A 24,470-nucleotide genomic window follows, 5' to 3' on the forward strand; every position below is an offset into this window, starting at 1 on the left:
CACTGCAATTACAAAACGCTGCACACACAGATTAATTCTCTTATGGAAAGTGAGACATTGTTTCATGTTTTCGAACAACTTCTGTATAACGGTTTTCGGTAGATAAGAGTCTGAATTTCGGAATAAACATTACAGTATCATAATTATAATTTTAATGATAATTTAGGAAAAATATTATTAAAAAAAGCATGGGTTGATTACGTATACATTTTACATTTTGGAGTTTACACTATAGTAGCCTACCCCCCCCCCCCCGATACCAAGGGCCCAGTGCAAATATATGTAAATCTGCGGCTAGAGTGAACAGATTGAACACCTTTTTTCTTTTTTCTTTTTTAAGTGGGAACAAAATATTTGACTAAGGCCAATTTATTGTTTTTGGAAATGCAAATAGATACCCAAAGAAGAATTATCATGATAACAAATGAATTTAGCATCTCTGGTTCATGTTTTGTATTGTTCCTTTGTCAGGCCACTACCTCCTTTTCGATACGAGTGCACCTAGAGTACTGGGTGAATTAGCGCACGTCTATAACGTGTTTGAAACAGCTGATAATGAAATGGCTTGCTTCACCTTCTGGTTTCATATGTTTGGAGACGACGTTGCGGAACTGGAATTGATTAGGTAAGGATTATACGTGTGGAGACGAGGTTGCGGAACTGGAATTGAATAGGTAAGGATTATATGTGTGGAGACGAGATTGCGGAGCTGGAATTGATTAGGTAAGGATTATATGTGTGGAGACGAGATTGCGGAGCTGGAATTAATTAGGTAAGGATTATATGTTTGGAGACGAGGTTGCGGAGCTGGAATTAATTAGGTAAGGATTATATGTGTGGAGACGAGTTTGCGGAGCTGGAATCAATTAGGTAAGGATTATATGTGTGGAGACGAGGTTGCGGAGCTGGAATTAATTAGGTAAGGATTATATGTTTGGAGACGACGTTGCGGAACTGGAATTGATTAGGTAAGGATTACATGTGTGGAGACGAGGTTGTGGAACTGGAATTGATTAGGTTAGGATTATATGTGTGGAGACGAGGTTGCGGAACTGGAATTGATTAGGTTAGGATTATATGTGTGGAGACGAGGTAGCGGAACTGGAATTGATTAGGTAAGGATTATATGTGTGAAGACGAGTTTGCGGAGCTGGAATTGATTAGGTAAGGGGTACATGCGTTGAGACGATGTTGCGGAGCTGGACTTGATCAGGTAAGGAGTATATGTGTGGAGACGAGGTTGCGGAGCTGGAATTGATTAGGTAAGGAGTATTATGACTTCCTTTTGTAATATGATACTTTCCTGATTCAATATGTGTGGAGACGAGGTTGTGGAACTGGAATTGATTAGGTAAGGAGTATTAGGACTTCCTTTTGTAATATGATACCTTCCTGGTTTCATAATTATGTTTGGAGACGAGGTTGCGGAGCTGGAATTGATTAGGTAAGAATTATTATAAAAGAAGGTACATCATTTTGTTATTTCAAATTAGGCTTTAATATATATTGTTCCCATTTATTTTGAATATTTCTTATGGTGATACAAACTCATTATAAAACTTTAGAAGTAAGCATAAAAATGTTTTTATATTGTTTAAAAAATCTCGGAAACGGATAACAACACTTAAAGTCGAACGAAATATGAAATGATTTATATTTGGACTCCTTTTTGCTTTGAAATGTTAAACAGGTCACCTAGTGCTACTGGGATTGTAGAGTTCGTGTGGAGGTTGAGAGGGAGTCAGAATGCAGACCAAACAACCTGGCTTCAAGGACAGATCCCAATCCAAGGAAGCAACCTGGTGGGTGTGTCACAAAGACTAAGATTAAATTTATGTTTGACTTAACTATGGCAGGCCGTTCATGCCACTAGTTCTTCTAACCATTCCTAGTATTGGTTTCTGAAGAGAATTACAAATTGTAGTCACAAATCTTCAGAATCTACCTTTTTTAGAGTTTATTCTTGGAGGAAACAAATATTTCCTAAAGATCATAATTGAGAGACCAATGGTGAGAGCAACCATTGGCATAAATGACCTGCCATAGTTAAGTCAAACTCAAAGTCGATCTTAGTCTTTGTGAAAAACTCCCCACGTGTGTTCACGTTCTTACTATTAAAAAGGATACACATTCAAGATAAGCTTGAGTTCTGGTAATGATAGCAAATCAATTCTCACATAATACAGCAAAACTTACACTGAATGTTCAAGATTACAAATAAATGACATGTGCCAAAGATTTTTGTAGAAAATGTATAGGGGCTGAGTAATGAGCATAGAAAATCAAGGTAAGTAGGCCCGACATGTGTGCTTAACAAAGGTCAATATGTGCAAATGAGAGTTGTGGTTTTTATTGGAGATAATTTCCAGCAAGTTTGTGTGAGGTTTTTTATCTGCAGGATAACCAATGTTCTCTCGACATGCGATTCCCATTCCAGAGCTCAAGATTAGCTTTAAAGGCCCGCTCAGACATTACGCGGTAAACCGCCGAGAAACACCGTCGCAGTTTGTTGTTGTTGTGTGTAAATGAATGGCAATCACGCAAAACAAAGGTCTTACGCGTAAGAAATAAGTTCCGTGTTATAAGATACATATATTATACGTCACTAAACTAAAATATAGCACCGTGGTTTTGCATATCTGAGCAAGGCAATCTATCTGTAATAACATTGTAAAAAATGGGCCGACTCTTACGGGAACGAAGGAGCAATACCCCCCCCCCCCTTGATATTCGATAATACCTCTTCCAATGAACTATGCAAAATTAGATACTTGTGGATGAAGAATGTGTGTATGTAGCTTGGATAACAGAAGAATAGAATAATAACAATTATTTTGAAGGCATCTTGAACATAGTCAGGGATAATTCTTTTATTATTATGGCACTGTCCCAGGATGAGATTTGCGGTTTTGCAGATGTGCAGATTTGCATCGTCTTTATCAAGAGATTTTGTTCTTACCTCTCGAAAGCAAGGTTTCCCTTCTATCATTCCTTCAAGTAATATCTTCTGTAGCCCACACCTCCTCTTAATGTCCGGCTTATCTTTTTAGTAACTCCTTTATATGTCAAGCTCCCTCTTATTTACTTGTATTGCCCTTTGCAGCGCCTCTTTATTGAGATGTTTTAATGGATATAGTCGTAGTTATCGTCATCATCACCGTCATTACTATTTTTATATTCATAGTATATTTATATTTCTATTTCATATTCTAGCTCGCTTTTACCGGAACTGTTGGTCCTGGGTATCGTGGTGATATTGCTTTGGATGACTTCCTGTTTGTACCAGGAGACTGTATAGGTAAGAGACGTCTTCTAAGAGGCATCGTTTAACAATATTACGCCTGAGATGCATGGCCCTACGTATTATCAGTGTCTGTGATATGGTCTAATATTGAAGCCCTTAACAAATCGTGCTTCAAAATGGTCATGAAGTGCCTCACAAAGCAAACATGTTTGAGTGACCGGCTTTACCATACTTATTTCCTCCAATAGACTTTAGTGTTATAAAAACCATTGGGAAAACGTTTTTTTTTTTTCTGATTTGCAATCATAGATATTTTGATAATCAGACAGGCGATCGGCTCGTAAGAGTCATGGGATTCTTGACTAACCCAAATGTTTATAATAATGAATGCCGCGTGAGCTAAATCAAGGATTTTTTTTATAGAATCTGAGGCAAAGATACCCAATCATAATCATCACAGATTTTTAGCTACAGAGTATTATGATCACCAGATATATTTTGCATTTGATATTTAATTTGTAATTAAAAGTTCCTAACTGCTTATTCAATCTGCCTGATTCACAATTTGCCACGGACATTATTTTAAATATTTTAGTGTATTTGTTTTCTTATTTGTCTATATCCTTTTTGGTAATAATAGTAATTGTTTTGCGCCTTTTCAAGTATCTGTGTTTGCTTCAAATTTGTCTTATATTCTTCTTCATGTATAATGTTTATAAAAGCAGATTTCTGATGGAGTGGGTAATTAAGATAAACAGAGTGCCATCTGTTTTGAAATTGTAATATATCCATTTCTCTTGCTCTTCTCTGTACCTTGAAATGCTATTCACCTTGCTTATTAAAGCAATGACACTTTTTGTATTTATGTATGTGCCATTAACATGTATACAAAATATATGCTTTGATTTATTTGTATCTCATTTTAGTGTTACCCAGGGAAGCTGATCTACTACCCCCTAAGACCACGCCCATTCCTTCAACGACACCCACACCCGGTAAGATCAGCCAATCCAGAGCCAAGTTTCATAAAACTTGTTATCAAAAACAAATAATAATAATAATAATAATAATAATACATAAGATTTATAAGGCGCCAAATCAACTTGACAGTCAAATGCTCAAGGCGCAGCTTGTGCAAACAAGATGAAATTCACGATACATAGGAAAGGTACAAACATGAACGGTTATGGTAATCAGTTATAAGCTAAATTAAACAGATATTTCTTAAGCTTGTTTTTTAACACTTCAGCAGAACCGCTATTCTTAATCCATTGAGGGAGAGTATTCCATAGTGAAGGCCCAGATATATGACAAATCTGCTCATAGCATATAAAATGCAATGATTTCAGTAGCTTCAAACAATTATCGTAACTTGATATTAGGTTTTATGAAGTATGACCTAGAAGTGGTTCGAGAAAGCTTTTTTTTTTGGGGGGGGGGGGAGGGGGAGCGGTGAGAATGGGGGCATGGGGGTTCTCGCATTTATTTTCTAATTGTGCCTCGCTTATTATTATTATTTTTGTGGTGTGGTGTGGGGGGGGGGGGGGGGCTTAAAATGAGAGGCGGTGGGCGAACTCCACCATTTACTGTTACTGACACAATCTGATGTATATTCCAAGAAGGTTTAAAGAAGAAGAGACAGAAGATAATAAGATGTACACATTTTCGAGACATAAAGAGGAAATTACCGAGAGAGATGTAATGTATAGTATATTAGATAAAGCAGAGACAATAGCAAATTAAAATATTTTGTTCTCTTTAATGAGCGTTATATTTAACATATTTGTAAAATGTATATTACCCAGATATAAGCCATTAATGATTTACCTTTGTTGGAATATAAAGTTCACACGTTTCATTTTTTTTTTTTTTTTAATTTCACACTATGATAAAAATCACAATAACAAACATTTACAATACAAAGTCAATTCAAACAAATACCACAACAGAATAGAATAATCAAAATGTGTAGGGGGGACAAACAAAGGCCAAAGGCCTATCAAAGGCTTGTCCCCAAACTATATAAATAATTAAGTATAAATTAAGTGGTACAACAGGAAGAAAAAAAAACAAGGCAAACGTACCGCTTTGCAGACTCAGAGGGTGTATGATTAAACAAGATCAGATGTATATATTCTTTTAAAACTAGATAAGGAAGGGCGTTTTTTTTTTTAAATATCCGACCCAATGTTATTCCACAATTTATAACCACTAAATTTGATTGTGGTACGGGAAAATTCATACTTATATTTTGGAATTCGAATGTGGTTGGACTGTCTAGTAGAGTATGGTAGAGTACGTTTTAATGAAATAAGGTTATAGAAGAATTTTATCATGACATTTATCATGCAATTCCAAAAGGTCATGTCTTGCAGCTACAAATATAGTCAGTAAAACAACAACGTGTTCTAAAACTGCTGAAACAAAATCAAACATAGACTGTCAATGAATTTGAAGGAATCGAGTTTAATCCGTGACTCACATATAAAAGTATTAATGATAATCTTTTGGAATCCCTTTGCTCAGCTCCCAATCCATACAGCTGTGATTTTGAAGCGGATTTCTGCATCTACTCACAATCAGTAGACGATGATATGAATTGGACGAGAAAAAAAGGTCCAACCGGTTCATATGATACAGGCCCATCCCAGGATCATACTACTGGAGCAGGTGAGATTACTACTACTACTACTACTACTACTACTGCTACTACTACTACCACTACTACTTCTACTACTACTACTACTACTACTACTACTGCTACTACTACGACTAACTACTACTACGACTACTACTACGACTAGATACTACTAATACTACTATTACTACGACTAGCTACTACGACTAGCTACTACTACTACTAATACTACTAATACTACCACTAGCTACTACTAATACTACGACTACTACTACTACTACTCCTACGACTACTACTACGACTAGCTACTACGACTATCTACTACGACTAGCTACTACGACTAGCTACTACTACTACTAATACTACTAATACTAATACTAATACTACTACTACTACTACTACGACTACTACTACGACTAGCTACTACGACTATCTACTACGTCTAGCTACTACGACTAGCTACTACGACTAGCTACTACGACTAGCTTCTACTACTACTACTACTACTACTACTACTACGACTACGACTAGCTACTACTACTACTACTACTACTACGACTAGCTACTACTACTACTACGACTACTACTACTATTACTACTACTACTTCTCCTAATAATATTACTGCAACTAGCTACTATTACTACTACTACTACTACTACTACTACTACTACTACTGCTACTAATAACAATGATAATAATATACGACCACTACTTCTACTACTCCTCATACTATACGACAACAGCTAATAATAATACTACTACTAGCAGTAATACCACTAATACTACGAGTGATATTACTACTATTACTACTGATGATAATTATTAAAATAATATTGCAACAACTACGACTTATACTACTGCTGCTGCTGTAGCTGCTTTTGCTGCTACTTCTCCTTATAATATTGAAACCTGTTATGAAAATAAAAGTTGTGGACAAATATATATAATACCAACAAATAATAGTGTTCTGAAGTAGTACAATGTACGTCAATGTATTAATTTACGTCCAACATATAAAGCGTATAGAGAATTTAACTACCTATCATGCGTTCTATAATTAATTTCCATGTCATTATAATAAGTTTATGCATTCTCATCTGAACTCTACTATGAGACTTCTTTAGAATGTGGAAGAAACAAACAAACGAACCATTATCCCAAATCTGACGAAATCCTTCTCACAATCACAGGCCTACCATTTACATGTTCCACAGGTTATTATATATACACGGAGGCAACACAGGTTGCACCGGGCAGCATAGCCCATCTGGAGTCAGGCATCGTTCCCACTGCCAGTATGTCAAGGGTCTGTGTTGATTTCTGGTTCCATATGTACGGTGCAAACATGGGAACGCTTAATATCAAGGCCAGGATCGGTGATGATCTGAAAGGGGCTTTCTGGACCAGGTCTGGTGATCAGCCTGATAAATGGTTCCATGGACAAGCTGATTACCAGTCAACTCAAGACTTCAAGGTAAGAATATATAAAATATCTAAGATTGGTGATGGTCTGAAAGGAGCCTTCTGGACCAGGTCTGGTGATCAGCCTGATAAATGGTTCTATGGACAAGCTGATTACCAGTCAACTCAAGACTTCAAGGTAAGAATCTATAGAATATCTAAGATTGGAGATGATCTGATGGGTTCTATCTGGACCAGGTCTGATGATCAGTCTGATAAATGGTTCCATGGACAAGCTGATTACCAGTCAACTCAAGACTTCAAGGTTAGAATCTAGAGAATATCTAAGATTGGAGATGATCTGATGGGTTCTATCTGGACCAGGTCTGATGATCAGTCTGATAAATGGTTCCATGGACAAGCTGATTACCAGTCAACTCAAGACTTCAAGGTTAGAATCTATAGAATATCTAAGATTGGAGATGATCTGATGGGTTCTATCTGGACCAGGTCTGATGATCAGTCTGATAAATGGTTCCATGGACAAGCTGATTACCACTCAACTCAAGACTTCAAGGTAAGAAGAATATCTAACGCCAAGCAAAATCAATTCCTTTTTTCTCATTACCTCTTTCTTTTTTACTAGGAGGGATCTCTATTACATTTTTTATTCATTTTTAAATATTTTTCCTGGGAGTGTTTCACAAAGACTAAGATCGACTTAAGTTGGACTTAAACTATGGCAGGCCGTTCATGCCACTGTTTTCTCTCACCATACTTGCATTGTTCATTGTTCAAGGGACGTACACATTGTGGTCACAAATCTACAGAATTTTACATTTTTTGATACTTCATTATTGAAAAAAATGTTATCTAAAGATCATAATGATGAGAGCAACTGGTGGCATGAATGGCATTCCATAGTTCAAGTCCAACTTTAGTCTATATTAGTCTTTGTGAAACACCTCAGTTTTCGTAATGTTATTTAGAGTTTACATGCACTCCAGAACCTCAAAACAAGGTTCATGTGTAAATTCATGATTATTGTCACCTCACCTCCTAGATGTTCTCTTATTCTGTATTATTTGATTGTAAAACTATTATATTAAAACATTTTGTGTTAGGCGTACCGGAAAATGAAGGAGGAGGGAGTGCGAATAACAAGAAATTTATTCTCGCTTCACTTTGTTTCTGCATTTCGAAACGAAAATATGTTGAAGGCTTTCTTATACTTACTTTGAACAAAGAATCTGACTGCACCAAATGTGTTATTCTTTGTATTAAACTAAGAACATGTATTTTTCGTGCTTATTTTGTTTTCTTTGTTTCCTCTTCCTCCCATTCCCGTCAACTTTGCATTCCTCTTCCTGTCGTCATTGCACTCTTGTATTATGTTTTCTCTCTGTCTTTGCCTCTCTTGTTTCCGTGCATTTTTGCAATGGCTTGCTATGTTCGTTTTTTTAATTGCTATTAATTTTACTTCTTTCTGGAAACTATACTTAATATTTATCTTTGATATAAACCGTAAATCAAAATGATAGAATAAATACAATTAAAACAAATCATTTTGCTTATTCTTAACGAATTTCGTTTATACTTCTCCCTGTAACTGTATTGCTTACTCCTACGTGGCCCCTTTTCAATTATAATTGTACATCCTTTATGGCTGATAATTCTTAGATATTCCAATCCTATGTTGTTGTTGTTTTTCCTTCAGATTGTGTTTGAAGGTGTCATTGGTAAGGACTATTACAGCGACATGGCTTTAGATGACGTCACAATATACGCTGGTGAATGCCAAGGTACGAATGATTCTTTTCTCTTTGTCTCTTAATTGTATCTTTATCGAGCTGAATCTCATGGATCTAGTTTATTCTTTCACTTTTCGATTACAATGAAAGAGCATACTCATACTGTTGCAATTGAAGACGAAAGATAGTGTATCTGACATTCTTTTCTTAACGCAAGCCCTCTTATAAAGTTCCATATGATGAAGACACTCAACGTTGCAATGTACTTTCACACTATGTACGAGTCCATTTACTTTGGAGTTAGAAGATCGCTGTGGGTACAACTTGTAGACCTGCAGATCTCAGTGATTTTTATACCCTAGGAAATTTTCAAATATCCCGATTACAACTATATGTACATCTGAATATTGAACCTGAGGCAATGGGCATTGTACATCACCTTTAGAAATGTGCGAACGTTGCAATAACATATTACGTAATCTGGGCCCTGTTTCATAAAACTTTTTATCAATAACAAGTTACAAGCTACTGTTATAAGCTACTGAATCATGGCATCTGATTGGCTGAGAGCAAATTTGTCATATAAATTTAGCAGTTGTTATAGATAAAAAGTTTTATGAAACGGGCCCCTGAACATTATTTATAAGGGGCATGCAATGGGGTTGTAGGGGTAAATTACCCTTTAATTGATCTCTCAGGAGCCTTTGTAATCATGGTGAATATACTTCCCACAATGGAGACCTTCGTGATTATAGCCAGTCAAAGATATCTAGGTTTCAATTCATTTTCATATTATTATGGGCGTTCCCAACTCAAGCTATGCTGTCGGGTTTTCGCCTCCTTCTATTATCTGAATCATTTACTGCATACTCTATGTTAAAATCATTGTTACATATATAATTTATATAAACATTGGCCCGAATTTACAAAGGAGGTTTGTCGACAAACCTAGGTTTTCGTGCGACATATGACGCGTTTCGACGTTTTTTTTACAAACCAGGTGTGTCAAAAAACGCGTCAAAACGCGTACACAAACCTAGGAAATAAATGTCAATAAATATAAATATAAATATAAATGTCAGCCAATCAAAATTTGTTCCCCAAAAAATTGAAAACCTATCTAATGTCTGAATTCCTTAGTTAAGACGTAGTGTATTTCACAATCTGATGTAATTAACGTTGTTGAATTATATTTAATTATGTTAAATTATTTTCGTTCTCTTAAGTTTAATGTACTTACCTTGTTAGGCGCCTTGAGCATCTCTTGGGGTGGATATGTGCGCATTATAAATGTTGTTATTATTATTATTATTATTAATACAAATATTATAGGAATCCATGAATGCACCTTCGAGTATGAGGACCTATGTGGGTATGTGCAGCTAACGTCTGATGACTTTGATTGGACCTGGGGCAGCGGTTCCACTGCGACCCCTTATACCGGACCTTCTAAAGACGTCTCTACTGGCACAATGGAAGGTAGGAATCCAAATCAGATAATAGCATAAGGCCTAACTAAATATTGTTGTATTGCCCTTGACATATAGTTTCCAAAACATGGGTCAGTCGGTCGGAAACTTTTTTGTTTAATACTTTTTTTTTTTCCTCTTTGGGCTGATATTTCTCATTTTTTTTGCTTCAATGCTTATTTTGTTATTCATTTAACATGTTCTTCTTATAAATACTTTTTGTTTTCTTCCTCTTTGGGCTGACATTTCTCATTTTTTTGCTTCAATATTTATTTTGTTATTCATTAAACATTTTTTCTTCTAAAAAACGGTTTAGAAAAAAAGCCGACCGTAGATTCCACAATTTTTGGGTCGATCGCTAAGAGCAATACAAAATCTTTGTCTAGGCCTTATCATAATCACAATAATTATGATAATGATAATGATACACTGTTAAAAATTTCACTGTAGAAATTACAGTAAATTACTGGCAACTTTGTTGCACAGTAAATTACTGTAACTTTGACATTACAGTAACTTCCTGTAAGTTTTTCAACAGTAACTTGCTGTAAGACATTAAAATACTGTAAGCTTACTGTAAAGAAATTTTCATGTATAAGGTTACAGTATTTATTGTAAGTTCTTCTTACAGTTAATTAATGTAATTTTATTCACAGTAATTTAAATGTATTTACAGTTATGTACTGTAAGTTTTTCTCTACAGTAAATTAATGTTATTTCTCTCATTTACATTAAGTTAATGTAATAAGTACAGCTTTTCTACTGTGACTTTAGCAGTATCATCCTGTTAATTTTGTATCTATTTCTCTCATTTACATTAAGTTAATGTTATAAGTACAGCTTTTCTACTGTGACTTTAGCAGTATCATCCTGTTAATTTTGTATCTATTTCTCTCATTTACATTAAGTCAATGTAATAAGTACAGTATTCTACTGTGACATTAGCAGTATCATCCTGTTATTTTGTTATCTATTTCTCTCATTTACATTAAGTTAATGTATTAAGTACAGTATTCTACTGTGACATTAGCAGTATCATCCTGTTATTTTTTTTAATCTATTTCTCTCATTTACATTAAGTTAATGTAATAAGTACAGTATTCTAACTTGACATTAGCAGCATCATCCTGTTAATTTGAGGAAAAAACAAGCTTTCTGAACACAAAAATCATTATTAAAGTCTTTATTGGGTAATCAACGCTCCATAAAACAAGTTTCTCAAATAGTGTAACATTATGAAAATGCTTGCAAAGAAACTATCAAGTAAAACATTAAAACAAGTAAAACCACTAAAAACTGCAAAAGTTCAAGTACTCAAGAATCTACAGACCCATAGTCATCCTTCCAGTATCTCAAAAATTCTTGAAAAAATTGTTTAGATTATACCAATTCTGAAATACACATAACTTGCTTAATCCCAACCAATATGGCTTTAAAAAAAATCATTCACCCGACCTAGCATTAATTTAATTATACGACAGAATAACACATGCAATTGTGCAGACATAGCGGCTTTAAGGCATTGATATGCTAAATCACAACGTATGGCTTAGGGGCACTGCACTTTCTTGGGTCAAAAATTATTTGTCGAACAGACAACAATATGTTCACTTTAAAATTCTGAATTGTAAAAAACTATTGTAAAGAATTATCTTCAATTGTAAACAAGACATATTTTATACACTTTTATCTTCCTTTAAAGCCACTATTAAACGACAACTACTATCAGAATACAATCAATGAAAAGTCTCCATATACCTGGCAGAATCAAGGAAAACTCTCTATACCTGGTAGAATCTCTCCAAAAGACATTACTCACTTTATTTTTGTTTAATTTATCTTTTGAACTAATACCCCATTTAATTTGAGTTGCTCTGTTATATTAAACTTGTAATCTTTAATACGTGTTTCATATTCTTCTGTATTTTTGTCTCATTTACATGCCAATTCTGCACAGAAACTTGTTTCAACTTCATGAGCTGTCATTCAATTGATTGATTGATTGATTTATTGACGGTAAAAGCCCTATTCAGCTACTCGGCTGGTTTACAAAGGGGCTGTGCAAAATAACAAAAACCGTAAAACATACTTGACAATAAGAAAATATACATGATATACAGAAATTAATGAAATAGAATTACCAATGTGCACAATGAACAAAGAAAATAGAAAATATGATCAATGTTTGATCTATTGTAGGGCTGTATATCAGCGAGGGTAGCATACACAGCTAGAATTTTATGTTTTTTTTTCCCACTGCCTAGTGGATTTACTACTTCGAAAGAATCTTGGTACAATATGAGTGTTACTGCTGAGTTTTTATGCAAAGGCTCATCTTTTGGGAATGCTCTGCCATCATAAACATCACATAGAATGGTCCTTTGTAAAGCAGGTTGAGCTTTATGAGTCTCTTTGTAATCTTTGATAAATGAGTTCTGCTTGAATAATGCTCTTAGTGTGTCTTGAATTTTAATGTATTGGCAAAATCGCTGTTTGCCAAACTGATCTTCTCCTAAATATATCTCAGTTGGGGAAACATAATCAAAAACTGCTTTAAAATGTGATTTTCTTGTAGACTCTGATCGAAATTCTTTACAATTTGAAGCACTGAACAAATCCTCAGATTTAAATAAAGTTAAAACGTTGGTAACCTCATCATCGGTAATTCCTATTCCTTAAAGTTTCTTTTTTAATTTTGGTATCAAATTTTGTTGGCTTAATGCATGAATATCCTGAACTGTGTCAATTATTTCCTGAATTGTAGAGTTGGGCAGTAGTAATTTTGCCTCCAACTTCAGATAAAACAAGGATAAGCTGTGTTTGAATGAGTCAGCGGATACATCTACTTCATCATCTGTCACACTTTCCTCGTCACTTGAGTGCAGTCTTCCAGGAAACTCCTGATTATTTTCTTGGGCGGATTCAGTTAACACAGTACCAGTTTCACTTGAAGTTGAGTCTAACTGAATCTGGTCTAACTTATTGTGAACTCTTGATATATGTGACGCAAAAGACGACCTCACTGAAAAACGTTTTTTGCAATTGGCAAAAGGACAGCGTATTTCAACTCCGTGTTTGATATGAACTCTAAGATGAGAAAGTATGTCATGGATTTCCTCACATTTTACAGCACAGAGTGGACAATTCCAGGTAGAAACGCAGAAAAACTGGGCATCTTTTTTTCTTGAAAATGGTTGATGATCCCTATGCACATGGGTTTTGAAGGATGAATAATTTCTGAATGTTCGATTGCAGCCAGGAACACCACACGGGAAATCGAAATTCACCACATTTCTATGGACTGAAAAGTGTTCAGAAAACCGCTTCAATGATCCAGAAGAATGATTACATAGCTTACAAACGTACATGGGTATATGATGTCCATGTAGAGCATCCGTCTGATTAGTGTTTCAGCATGCACACTGTGTGACTTCAGCAGTAATCCATGGCATACTGCAAGAAAGAAGAGCGGAAAACAATACCTTTAATATGCATACGTACACATAACTTTTTATGTACAGCATTGACAGATTAAAAGTTATTTAAATGATAAATGAATAATAAAAAAAAAGATAAAGGACAAAAAATACAAAAGAAAATCGAAAGAAAAACATAAATTCATCAAATATAACCAGTTGTCACGAGCCTCCTGATGATGACTGTATGCGAAACCTTCAGCAAAAAAACATTTGATTTCACGGCTATGAATGTTACTACATAAGTGAAATTAACATTCATTTGCGGTAAATGAAACTACAATAGATTTCTGTAAAACAAATTTACAATCCTTAAAGACAAAAATTACTGTAATTTACTGTTAGTATTTGAAGAACCTACGGTAACAGCAATTTACTCTAAGAAATGCAGTGATTTACTGTAGGAAAGTTTACAGGCAGATACTTTGAGTAAAAATTGATGGTAACTTACTGTAGATATAACCTACAGTTACTGTAAATTAAAATTACAGTGAATTACAGTAGACAAGTACTCAAAATTAATATGAAATAAAATTACTGTAATTTACTGTAAACTAGCAGTAAGTTACTGTAAATTACAGTAATTTTACAGTAATTACTCAGTAATTTTACAGTAACTTACTGCCAGTTACGGAATGGCCTATTTGGTTGCTATGACAACGCTGCGACCTTCAAAAAAGTAAATTACAGTAATTTTACAGTAAATTACAGTAATTTTAAAGTAACTTACTGTAAATTACTAAGTAACAGTAAAATACTAAGTAATTTTACAGTAACTTACTGTAATTTTATTTCATATTTTAACTTTTAAGTAAAATTACACTATGCAGCAGGATTGCCAGTACTTTGCTGTAATTTCTTCAGTAACGTGCTGTAGACTACACTAGATGTCTAGATCTACATGAGCTTAGACTTGTGCGTATTCAACTGATCACGCAGTGTGCTCATGATGGACTGATGCTGTAGTCGATCGTAGTGTGTGCGGTGTCCTATAAGTTATAAGTCTTGATGGTCTTGACGTTAGACATTTCCAATTTAACGTGAGCATGCATATCCATGTGCAATGGCATCGCATTGACAGTGACACTGTACGCTGGTACTGCAGTACAGTGTCATGTGCTGCACTAACACTACCGACTCTGTCCCACACACCACAGCACAGCACGTACAGTACACATATACCGTAGACGGAACAATTACAAACACAATCCCTATACTTTCCACAGTCTGACAATTCTTCACTTCAGCGGGATACAAATCAAATCATGACTCTGATAATTGGCAATCTGTAACTTACCTCGGATCCCCTTGGAATTGACTTATTGGTCATCAATATCCCAGCTCGAGGATCAGGACCAGGAACAGAACAGATTCAGATTCGTTGCTCAGGATCAGGCCGGCCAGCTCAGCTATATATTTCAGCTCAAATCTTTGCAGAAAATTAAAAATGGCGGCGCGGCGTGGCGGGCTAGCGCGGGAGCCAATCACGTGCAACGCATACGCGCATATATGCAGCCGATCCGCCTAATGCGCATGTGCGCTGTATCCCACAATGCTTTTTGCACGCTCCTTTACACTAGCTTACTGTAGATATTTGTTCCCATGCTCTACGACACTGATGTTTACAGCAATATACTGTACAGCAACGTACTTATACAGTTAATTATCGTAAAATCGTTATTACAACATATTACTGTTGTAAATCACAGTATTTTACTGCATGAGTTACAGCAAATTTTTACAGTGTACTAATATGTCTTATATTGCCACTACTATTACTCCAACCACCTGTTTCGATGATAATAATGCTTACAATAATAGTTTGATAACAATGATACAAATAATAAAATAATCATAATCTAAACTACTAATAATCATGATATTTGTTATAAAACGAATGGTGATGTCGATAGTGACCATAATATATAATAATAATCATTTATTTTAATGATAACAAGAAGAAGAAGAGATAGAAAAAAAGAAGAACAAGGAGAAGAAGACTGGGAAAAAGAAGACTAAGAAGAAGAAGAAGAAGAAAGTATTTGATTGGCCATGTGGAGAGCTTCAGCTGGTCGGTCCTGCTTATTGTACTTTTATAGAATCTATAATTGTACATGATTTTACCTTAAGACATCATTGCAATAATCGCCTCCTTCTTCTAACACGTCATGTAGCATGTCTTAACATAAAAGTTTCAAATATTGCATGTTTATTTGTATTATATGTTACAATATAAAAATTTGAAATATATGGTGGTAATACATTATGATTGTTATAATATATCTTTGTATATGAGAATATATGAATAACATGATACAAACAAGAAATAACTACGGTAAACCCCAGACATTCGACGGTAATATGTATATTTATGATAATATTTATTTGTTAGAGAATCCAAATATGAAAATAAGATTGTAGATTTAAAGCCACACTGTCCCACTTGTAGCTACTTGCTCCCTCTATATAGAAAACAATGCCTAATCGGTGACCATTGGTCCCCCATGATCCTCTGTTTCTCATGTTAATTGAGAGCTGAGTTGATGAAATAGCCACCTATCCAATGACCTTACTGAATGGTCTTATCCCTCCTATAAACTAGTACAGATAAGCTTTAAGATAAAAATATGGGTACTATTTATAATATAAAACCGAATATACATGGTAAAATATAGAAATATTTATGATAGCTATATATCATACATCTTTGTAATAGAGACCGAATATGATTCTTAAACCTTAGATATGTGTTTATTGTATATATATTTGTTCTAATATATATTTGTAATATATCTTCGTGATTGTTGTATATATATTTGTTCTAATATATATTTGTAATATATCTTCGTGATTGTTGTATATATATATATTTGTTGTAATATATCTTTGTAATAGGTCACTATTTGTACATCGATGCCAGCGAACAGTCTACAGGAGACGTAACCAGAATGAGAACACCAGATCTAGACCCCTCTGATGCTAAAACAGATCTGTGCTGGAGCTTCTACTATCATATGTTCGGAGATGATATTGGTCAGCTCAATGTCTTTGTAAGTATATTGGTCGGCCTTTAGGGCCTACAGATAACGCACGATAGCAAGTGCATTCAGGGCTAAATAATGCGCGATGTGCGAGAAGAGCCCCTTGATATACCGCTTCGAGGTCCGCAGGACCAAGTGCGGTATCCAGGTGGCAAGTCGAGCACAGAGTGCATTACTTCGGCCCACAAATGCACAAGCAAACGTGCAATGCTTGTTTTAACTTCCCGTTTTTACTGAGCTGCCCCTCAAAATCCAATAAATAAATAATTTCATTTCATTCTTACCTTTACGCTCACGCTTCGGTCTTTACCGTTGACTAGAAAGTGATGCAAAGTCTATCCAATTTCAGTCATTTAAAATCTGAGATGCAACACCAACAGTAATAACAAATTGTATTGTCATGCTGGACTCGCTACCATACCTAGATATACCGCAAAACTTAGGACTTTACGTTTAGCGCTTAGTACGCGCACGGCATTCCTGAGTTTGATTGGTTATCCGAGCATCATTGCGCGTACACTTTGAATTTTTGACACGCCCTGTCATTGCATGCGACTTACTGCAGGAAATGTGCTATACCAAAAGCGCTTTACCTGCACTCCGACGAGTGCAGGTATAGTACATTTGCATGCTACAATACAGTCCACTGAATGTCACGTGACCCGATTTGAACCAATCACATTACAGAACATTCCTGGAAGTTGTATAAGTAAGTATATTGTTCGGCTCGATGTCTTTGTAAGTAGGCCTACCTAATGGAACTTCCCAGTATCATAAACAAGTTAGTTTTTCCCTTTCCTTAGTTCAGTTTATACTAATGTCAGGGTAATAAGTTCGGTTTTGCCTTTACTTTAATAGTTAAGTTTCTAATGATATCAGAGTTATAGGGTTACATGGTTAAGGCCAGGAGACATGCTTTGTGATAGCCTATAATCTAGGCGGAGTGCCGAGCTTTTTTCTTTGCTGCTAGACTAACCCTAAGCAGAACGTCTGATACGGCGAGACTACGAACCGTGAGTCGCGAAGCGGCTCACCGCCTATAATCACTGGTCTAGCTAATCAATATTCATATATATTCAAAATGGCGGATCTATGAATCATTCAACAGCCCTACCAAATAAGGTACACCTATGTTACGTTCGACCAATCAGATGTAAGAAACCGCAACGAAAAAAGATTGCGCGGTCGCGTAGAAAATCACAGCACAAAAGGGGATTGCTTGGTATATTGCACTCTTTCCAAAACCAGTAGGTAATGCAACAAAAATATCCCTGCCGGCTTCAATAACGCTACGAATAGCTTCCTGCAGTTCTCTGAATTTTCTATTAGGAATGCCTAGTTTGTTGGCCGCATATGATAAACTTTCTCGCAGAAGATCGTCGTCGCATGAACTACCCGCCATCTTGGATGAAGAAAATGACGTAATGTCACGTGATTTATAATATGCATATGCATAGACTCTTCTCCATACGTGTTTCTGATTGGTTGAGTTCATTTCGTATTCATGAGGTTTTTTCGTACGAAAAACTGCCACGGATTCATGGTCGATAATAAAAAAAACAACGACTAAAGCTAGACCAGTGATTATAGACGGTTCGTAGTCTCGCCGTATCAGACGTTCTGCTTAAGGTTAGTCTAGCAGCAAAGAAAAAAGCTCGGCACTCCGCCTAGATTATAGGCTAGCTTTGTGATGGATAAAGCCTCATCGATGCTGAGGCTGAGATGGAAAAGGTCACGTGATCCCTCATCGTTTTGGTATAACAATAAAGTTATAAATCTGTAAGTCTCCAAGATTTTTCATCATACCGGGGTTCATTGAGACTATGAGCTGTAGAGGAGGTGTATGTTTGTGTATGTAGGGGTGCATTTTGAATAGGCAGTTTCCCGAAACAGGTGTTTTTTAATCACCTGTTTATACGTATAATTATGCAGGTATATACAGCTGATCAGTTATATCATGAGTAAACATTTTCAACCACATTTTGTCCCTCCCAGGTCGATGGAGATGACACCCCTATCTGGTCACTCGGTGGAAGCAACCTAGGTGATGCCTGGTTCTACGGAGTGTTCAACGTCACTAGCTTCGTGACCTATACTTTGACCTTTGAGGGGGTCGTAGGTCAAGGGTCAGCCGGTGATATTGCCATCGATGACATTGACTTCAAGAAGGGCTCCTGCGATCCAAGAGGTAGTTTGTATACGCCCCTTTAACTGCTTTTAACCATTCTCAAAATTGTTCTAGAAATCCTCCCACCATTTATTGTATAAGTCTTATTTGTTATCATTGCTAGTTACGTGCATGTCTGATATCGTATTGGACATTGAAGATGAGAAATCCTCTGAAAAGCAAATTTAGCAGATAAAACTGACAAACAAACGAATATTGAAGTATTTTGCCTACTCTAAGAGTCTTACATTGAAATTACAAGAAGGGGCGCACTGGCTGGTTGTGCCCTCCCATTAAATCTGCCAGCTAAGATTTAAACTAATACACTGTAACATGGTGCTTGGTTTATGTTGAATCAGTGACAGTCGGATGCATTCCACAAAGTTGGAGAAATGGACACACATTGACAAGAGAGTTATCGACAGGAGAAATAAGAGAACGTACCAAAACACATTATATAGAAGCAGCGTTCTCCAAGAACTTAAGTAGGGAATGTGCAGTAAGGTTCATTCATATTATGCACGCATTTTCTTTACACAATACACACTTATATTTATGAATGGAAATGATATATTATGAATATGGAATCACATCTATATCTATATGTTTCGGCCTATAATCGGTCCCTTAATTTCCAACAAAACTACTCTCGAAAAATCCACCTGCCGCAATTCAATAGCCTTAATTGATTATGCGTCACATATTGAAACGAGAGAAAATAAAAATGTCGTATAACATTATCCTATATGATATCTATCATTGTCTGAGGGACGTACAATAGGGTATTAACTTGCCTTTGAGTTGAATTTTTTCTTAACAAGTTGCTATTTATTTGTTAAACAGGGACGTGTGATTTTGAAGATGGGATGTGCGCTTGGCAGAATATCCCAGGAGACGACTTTGACTGGCAAAGGAAACAGGGATCTACTTCAGACTCTGGAACCGGTCCCAATGTGGATCATACCAAAAATACTGTTGAAGGTAAGTAAAGAACATATAGAGTCACATACTTTCAACCCATTACCTAATTTTAAAGCCCCTCAAGAACTTTTGGGAGCCCCCCAGAATAAGAGTTTCACTAGTCGATAGCTTAAAGTCCCACTGCACTAATTATAGCTACTTGCTTCCTCTATTTAGCAAACAATGCCTAATCGGTGCCTGTTGGTCCCCCATGATCCTCTCTAGGAGGTCTAATCCCTCCTGGCCAAACTAGTACAGACGGGCTTTAACGCTAATATTGAGTTCTGGTATGGGAGTTATATGTCAAGAGATCATGGCTACAATGTCTGGATTGTTATCCTGCAGTAGATTGATTGTTTGAACCAGTAAAATAACAAATACATCACAATAAACTTTGCTGGAAATCATCTTCAATAAAAAACCACAACTGTCATTTGCACATAGGGGCACATGGTGTCGGGCCTATTTACCTAGATTCCTTATCTTTCTATGCTCTTTATTCACTCCCTATACATTTTCTACTAAAATCTCTTTGCACATAACATTTATTTGTAATCTTGAACATTCCTTGTTTGGATTATGTGAGAATTTATTGTATGTCTTTACCAGAACTCAAGCATATCGTTAACCCATCGGCTACTGTTATAGGGTGGTATTCTGTATTTAGCGTATAGGGAATGTGAGAAATCAGAAGTCACCTGGTTAATTGTTTTATACAGGCAATTATGTTCGTCGGTTAAGTCGCGGGATCAAATGCAATGCAAATCGATCGCCGAGACATTATACTCATTTTCCACAATTTGTTTGCTATGAAGGAATTCACTGAATGTTTCAAAGCCTTAAAAACTGGTTCGAGGCACATTAAGAATTGGTATAACGACAAATGTTACACAGAAATGTTAACTTTGATGACTTAAAAGGTACTTTCCTCAATTTATATTCATAGGTAATACATTTATGCTCGATTTAATTAAAAAAAACGATATAGCTGTACAGAAAATATAAAAGTAAAATGACTTCATTTTTAAACTAACATTCATGAATCGTGACTAACATGATGTTTCTGACCAGGGACACGTTTTACAAATCCTTGTTTTAATGACAAATGACAAAAACCAGTGACAAATCTGCTGATAACCAATCAGAAGCAAGGATTATAGTAGCTTATAACAATGACTGTCATTCGTCACTGATGACATGTTTTGTGAAACACCTCCAGGTTTCTACGTCTACACGGAGTCCAGCTCACCCCAGGGACCAGGCGACGAGGCCCTTCTCTACCTCGGTATCCCGGATGTGACTGGTATACAATGCCTTCGATTCTGGTTCCATATGCTAGGCAGTGGTATGGGTGAACTCCTGGTGTACACGTCTAACTCCTCCATACTGGTTCCAACCGGTCGGGATATGTGGCGACTGGTCGGTAGCCAATCGGAGGATCAGTATACCTGGCTTCATGGACAGGTCGCTGTCGACTTTGATTTTGCAAGTCAAGTAAGTCAGTTTAATCGATACCCATGATGGTGATATTTAGGATGGCGTACGTACATAAATATATAGATAGATAGAAGGGTTTTCAGTTATTACAATAATTTTATTTTCGTAGTGGAATAGAAGAGGATAAAACCTCATGTACATACCTGGACAATCATGTCATTTCAGCAATATATTTTGTAAATCACTGGTATATCGAACTAGAAATATACCACGTTTTAATTGTATTGGGGGTGGGGGGGGGGGGGGGACTGCCCCTTTCCCCCTTCCCGATACCCCTCCCCTATTAGTACGCCAGTGAGTAATACCTACTAAAACCATAATCGCCATCACCATCAATTATCACCCTCATACAAATAACGATAATAATAGGTAATTTGATAGTGATAACAATTCATGAATTTAAAAGTAGTCAAAGTTTGAGAGATGTTTGCTCCGTTTGTTTGCCTTTATGGTAATGGTTTGATTGAAGAAAAAAATTGCAGCCAGATGACTAAATTGCAGAATTGTGTACCTAGCGTATAATCACATAAATAATTATACAAACATAAATAAACTATAGTAAAATTATCTTAAATTCGTATTAAGACATATCACACAGTGAATGAATATTCTAAATAAATCAGTTTACATCTTTATATAAATCAATACAATTTGCTAAACAGGTAACAGTTGCCTAAATCTATTCCACACTCATATATTTAATATATGAAAAGATCTTTCGAAATAAGAGACGTATTGTAAGAGTATTGTCATCTATGTTTTGAACGTTCTGGTGTATCTTCATCTCATATTATCCTAATCTTTGCCTTTGGCTTTGTTTGGTATTTCAGATTTATTTTGTTGGTGTTGTTGGGTCTAGCAAATCAGATATGGCTTTAGATGATATCTCTATTGATGGAGGCATGTGTGACAGTGAGTATTTCCACACCGAGTAGGTCTAAATTAATAATGATAACAACAATTATTATAATAAAAACACTAATGATAACAATAATAATAATAATAATAATAATAATAATAATACTACTAATAATAAAACATATTAATAATAATGAATAATAACACAAACAATAATATTAATAATAATGATAACAATATTAATAATATTCTATTCTTCTATTCGTCATATATTTTGTTTTCTTGTTCTTAGTACAACCTCCTGAAGCAGACCCATCGACAGGCATACAACCCATGTCATGTGACTTCGATGATAACAATCTATGCAGCTGGACTCAAGACCGTGAAGATGATTTTAACTGGATCTTAAACAGTGAAGATACAGACACATCTCAGACAGGACCAGAGAGGGACCAATCAGGAACAGGTTAATATACCCCTCCTCCAAAATAATATACAAATAATACACAACAGTGAGGGCATTACTAAGAATTTCCCACACGAGGTACCTTTGGAACAGTCTAACACACCCGAAGCGGTAGCCGAGGGTGTTTTGAAGGTAGCGAGTGTGGGTTATTTTACGAATGCCTAAACAAAATGAGGCGTATTATTTGTTTTATAAGATTATGTTTTATTTGTTTTATAAAATTGTGTTTTATGAAATGATTTTGATAATGACCGGTCAATATTCAAATTATGCGTTAGGTAAAACAAATACCTGGTCACGTGTACGCTTTCAACCAATCATGATTAGGATCACATAGCTAGGCTGTCGGGTTCAGTGCAAAAAGCTAGTATTCAACTCATACCGATACCTACTTGGTATGGAGTGTTCGGATCAATGACTAGCTAGGCTAGATGCTAGATGCGAGGGTCGAGGGTTCGAATCCCGACACTGCACTAATATCCTTTAGCAAGATATTAAACTTCACTTGCTACTCTCCTCTCAGGTGTTAAATGGGTACCCGGTAGGATGCGACCGTCGTTATTGGTCAAACAGTTTTGTGTGCGTTAAGTAACACCTGGCGTGGATGCTCCCTAGGGAGTGGAGATTTTGCACACAGTGTGTGCGGGCAAGCACTGAATCTAATGTCCGGGGTAATGGTATATCTGTAAAGCGCTTAGAGACATTGTATCAGGCGCTATATAAGCGGAATTTGATTATTAGGCTATTGTATTGGCTGTTTAAATCACTCCACTACGACACATCTTCTCAATAAATTAAATGATTTCAAATTCTCACTTTAACCCTAACATTCTCCTTTAGGGTATTACATCTATGTCGATGCTTCACAGCAAACTGAAGGTGACGTCACAAGGCTCCTATCACCGGCACGTGACACTACGGGTGAATCGGTGCTGTGTCTTCAGTTTTATTTCCATATGTATGGTAATGGCATGGGGACACTGAATGTAAGATCGGTGGGCGCAGGCGGCACGGGCGAGACCATTTTCACCAAAGGGGGGAGTGACATGGGCGATATGTGGAACGAGGCCTTTGTGAATGTTATACCGAACGATGTCGAGTTTCATGTAAGTAATTCACCCCTTTATTAGTATTATTTGTTTAATGGATATTCCGATTACAAAATTAATTGATTTTTTTTAGTTCGCAGTGCTAGACATAATAAAATGAGATGGATTTGTTTATAGCTTATATCAGGGAATGTTAATCGTAGAAAAGGAGGAAATAATTATTGTGATATATTTCCTAAATTGAGCAACAAAGCGCAATTCTATTTCATTTATTCCCAAATCATTTATTGTTAGTCTGGTGAAATATGAAGAATAATATTTTGATGTATTAATGAACCATTCAAATAAAATTGCTATACACAAGTGGTTTGATGATGAAATCGATGATTAAAAGCAGGAAAGAGGCTTATTCTAGGAAGTTTAATATTGCTCTTTTCTACGACTGAAAGTAT

At 35.9% G+C, this 24,470-nt stretch overlaps 1 protein-coding gene and 1 long non-coding RNA gene across 2 annotated transcripts in view; one reads left to right on the forward strand and one right to left on the reverse strand.

The window, feature by feature from the left end:
* The window catches only part of LOC105442401 (MAM and LDL-receptor class A domain-containing protein 1-like), a 77,103-nt gene that overhangs the window by 28,033 nt on the left and 24,600 nt on the right, over window positions 1–24,470 (forward strand). The window contains exons 23-38 of the mRNA XM_030994060.1: window positions 472–625; window positions 1,691–1,802; window positions 3,214–3,298; window positions 4,171–4,239; window positions 5,771–5,914; window positions 7,098–7,609; window positions 7,682–7,861; window positions 9,002–9,086; window positions 10,368–10,514; window positions 16,876–17,030; window positions 19,017–19,209; window positions 20,032–20,169; window positions 21,368–21,642; window positions 22,476–22,557; window positions 22,796–22,969; window positions 23,810–24,075. Coding sequence (XP_030849920.1) covers window positions 472–625; window positions 1,691–1,802; window positions 3,214–3,298; window positions 4,171–4,239; window positions 5,771–5,914; window positions 7,098–7,609; window positions 7,682–7,861; window positions 9,002–9,086; window positions 10,368–10,514; window positions 16,876–17,030; window positions 19,017–19,209; window positions 20,032–20,169; window positions 21,368–21,642; window positions 22,476–22,557; window positions 22,796–22,969; window positions 23,810–24,075 — 2,771 coding nt within the window. The remainder of the gene's footprint in view (window positions 1–471; window positions 626–1,690; window positions 1,803–3,213; window positions 3,299–4,170; window positions 4,240–5,770; window positions 5,915–7,097; window positions 7,610–7,681; window positions 7,862–9,001; window positions 9,087–10,367; window positions 10,515–16,875; window positions 17,031–19,016; window positions 19,210–20,031; window positions 20,170–21,367; window positions 21,643–22,475; window positions 22,558–22,795; window positions 22,970–23,809; window positions 24,076–24,470) is intronic.
* On the reverse strand, window positions 11,673–15,723 carry LOC115927543. Its single transcript, XR_004065717.1, has 2 exons — window positions 15,278–15,723; window positions 11,673–13,957 (listed from the first exon to the last, which is right to left on the reverse strand). It is a non-coding gene; the product is annotated as an uncharacterized LOC115927543 (long non-coding RNA).

This window comes from Strongylocentrotus purpuratus, unplaced genomic scaffold (assembly GCF_000002235.5).
Source record: "Strongylocentrotus purpuratus isolate Spur 01 unplaced genomic scaffold, Spur_5.0 spur5_scaffold_20, whole genome shotgun sequence".
Classification (NCBI taxonomy): Eukaryota; Metazoa; Echinodermata; class Echinoidea; order Camarodonta; family Strongylocentrotidae; genus Strongylocentrotus; species Strongylocentrotus purpuratus.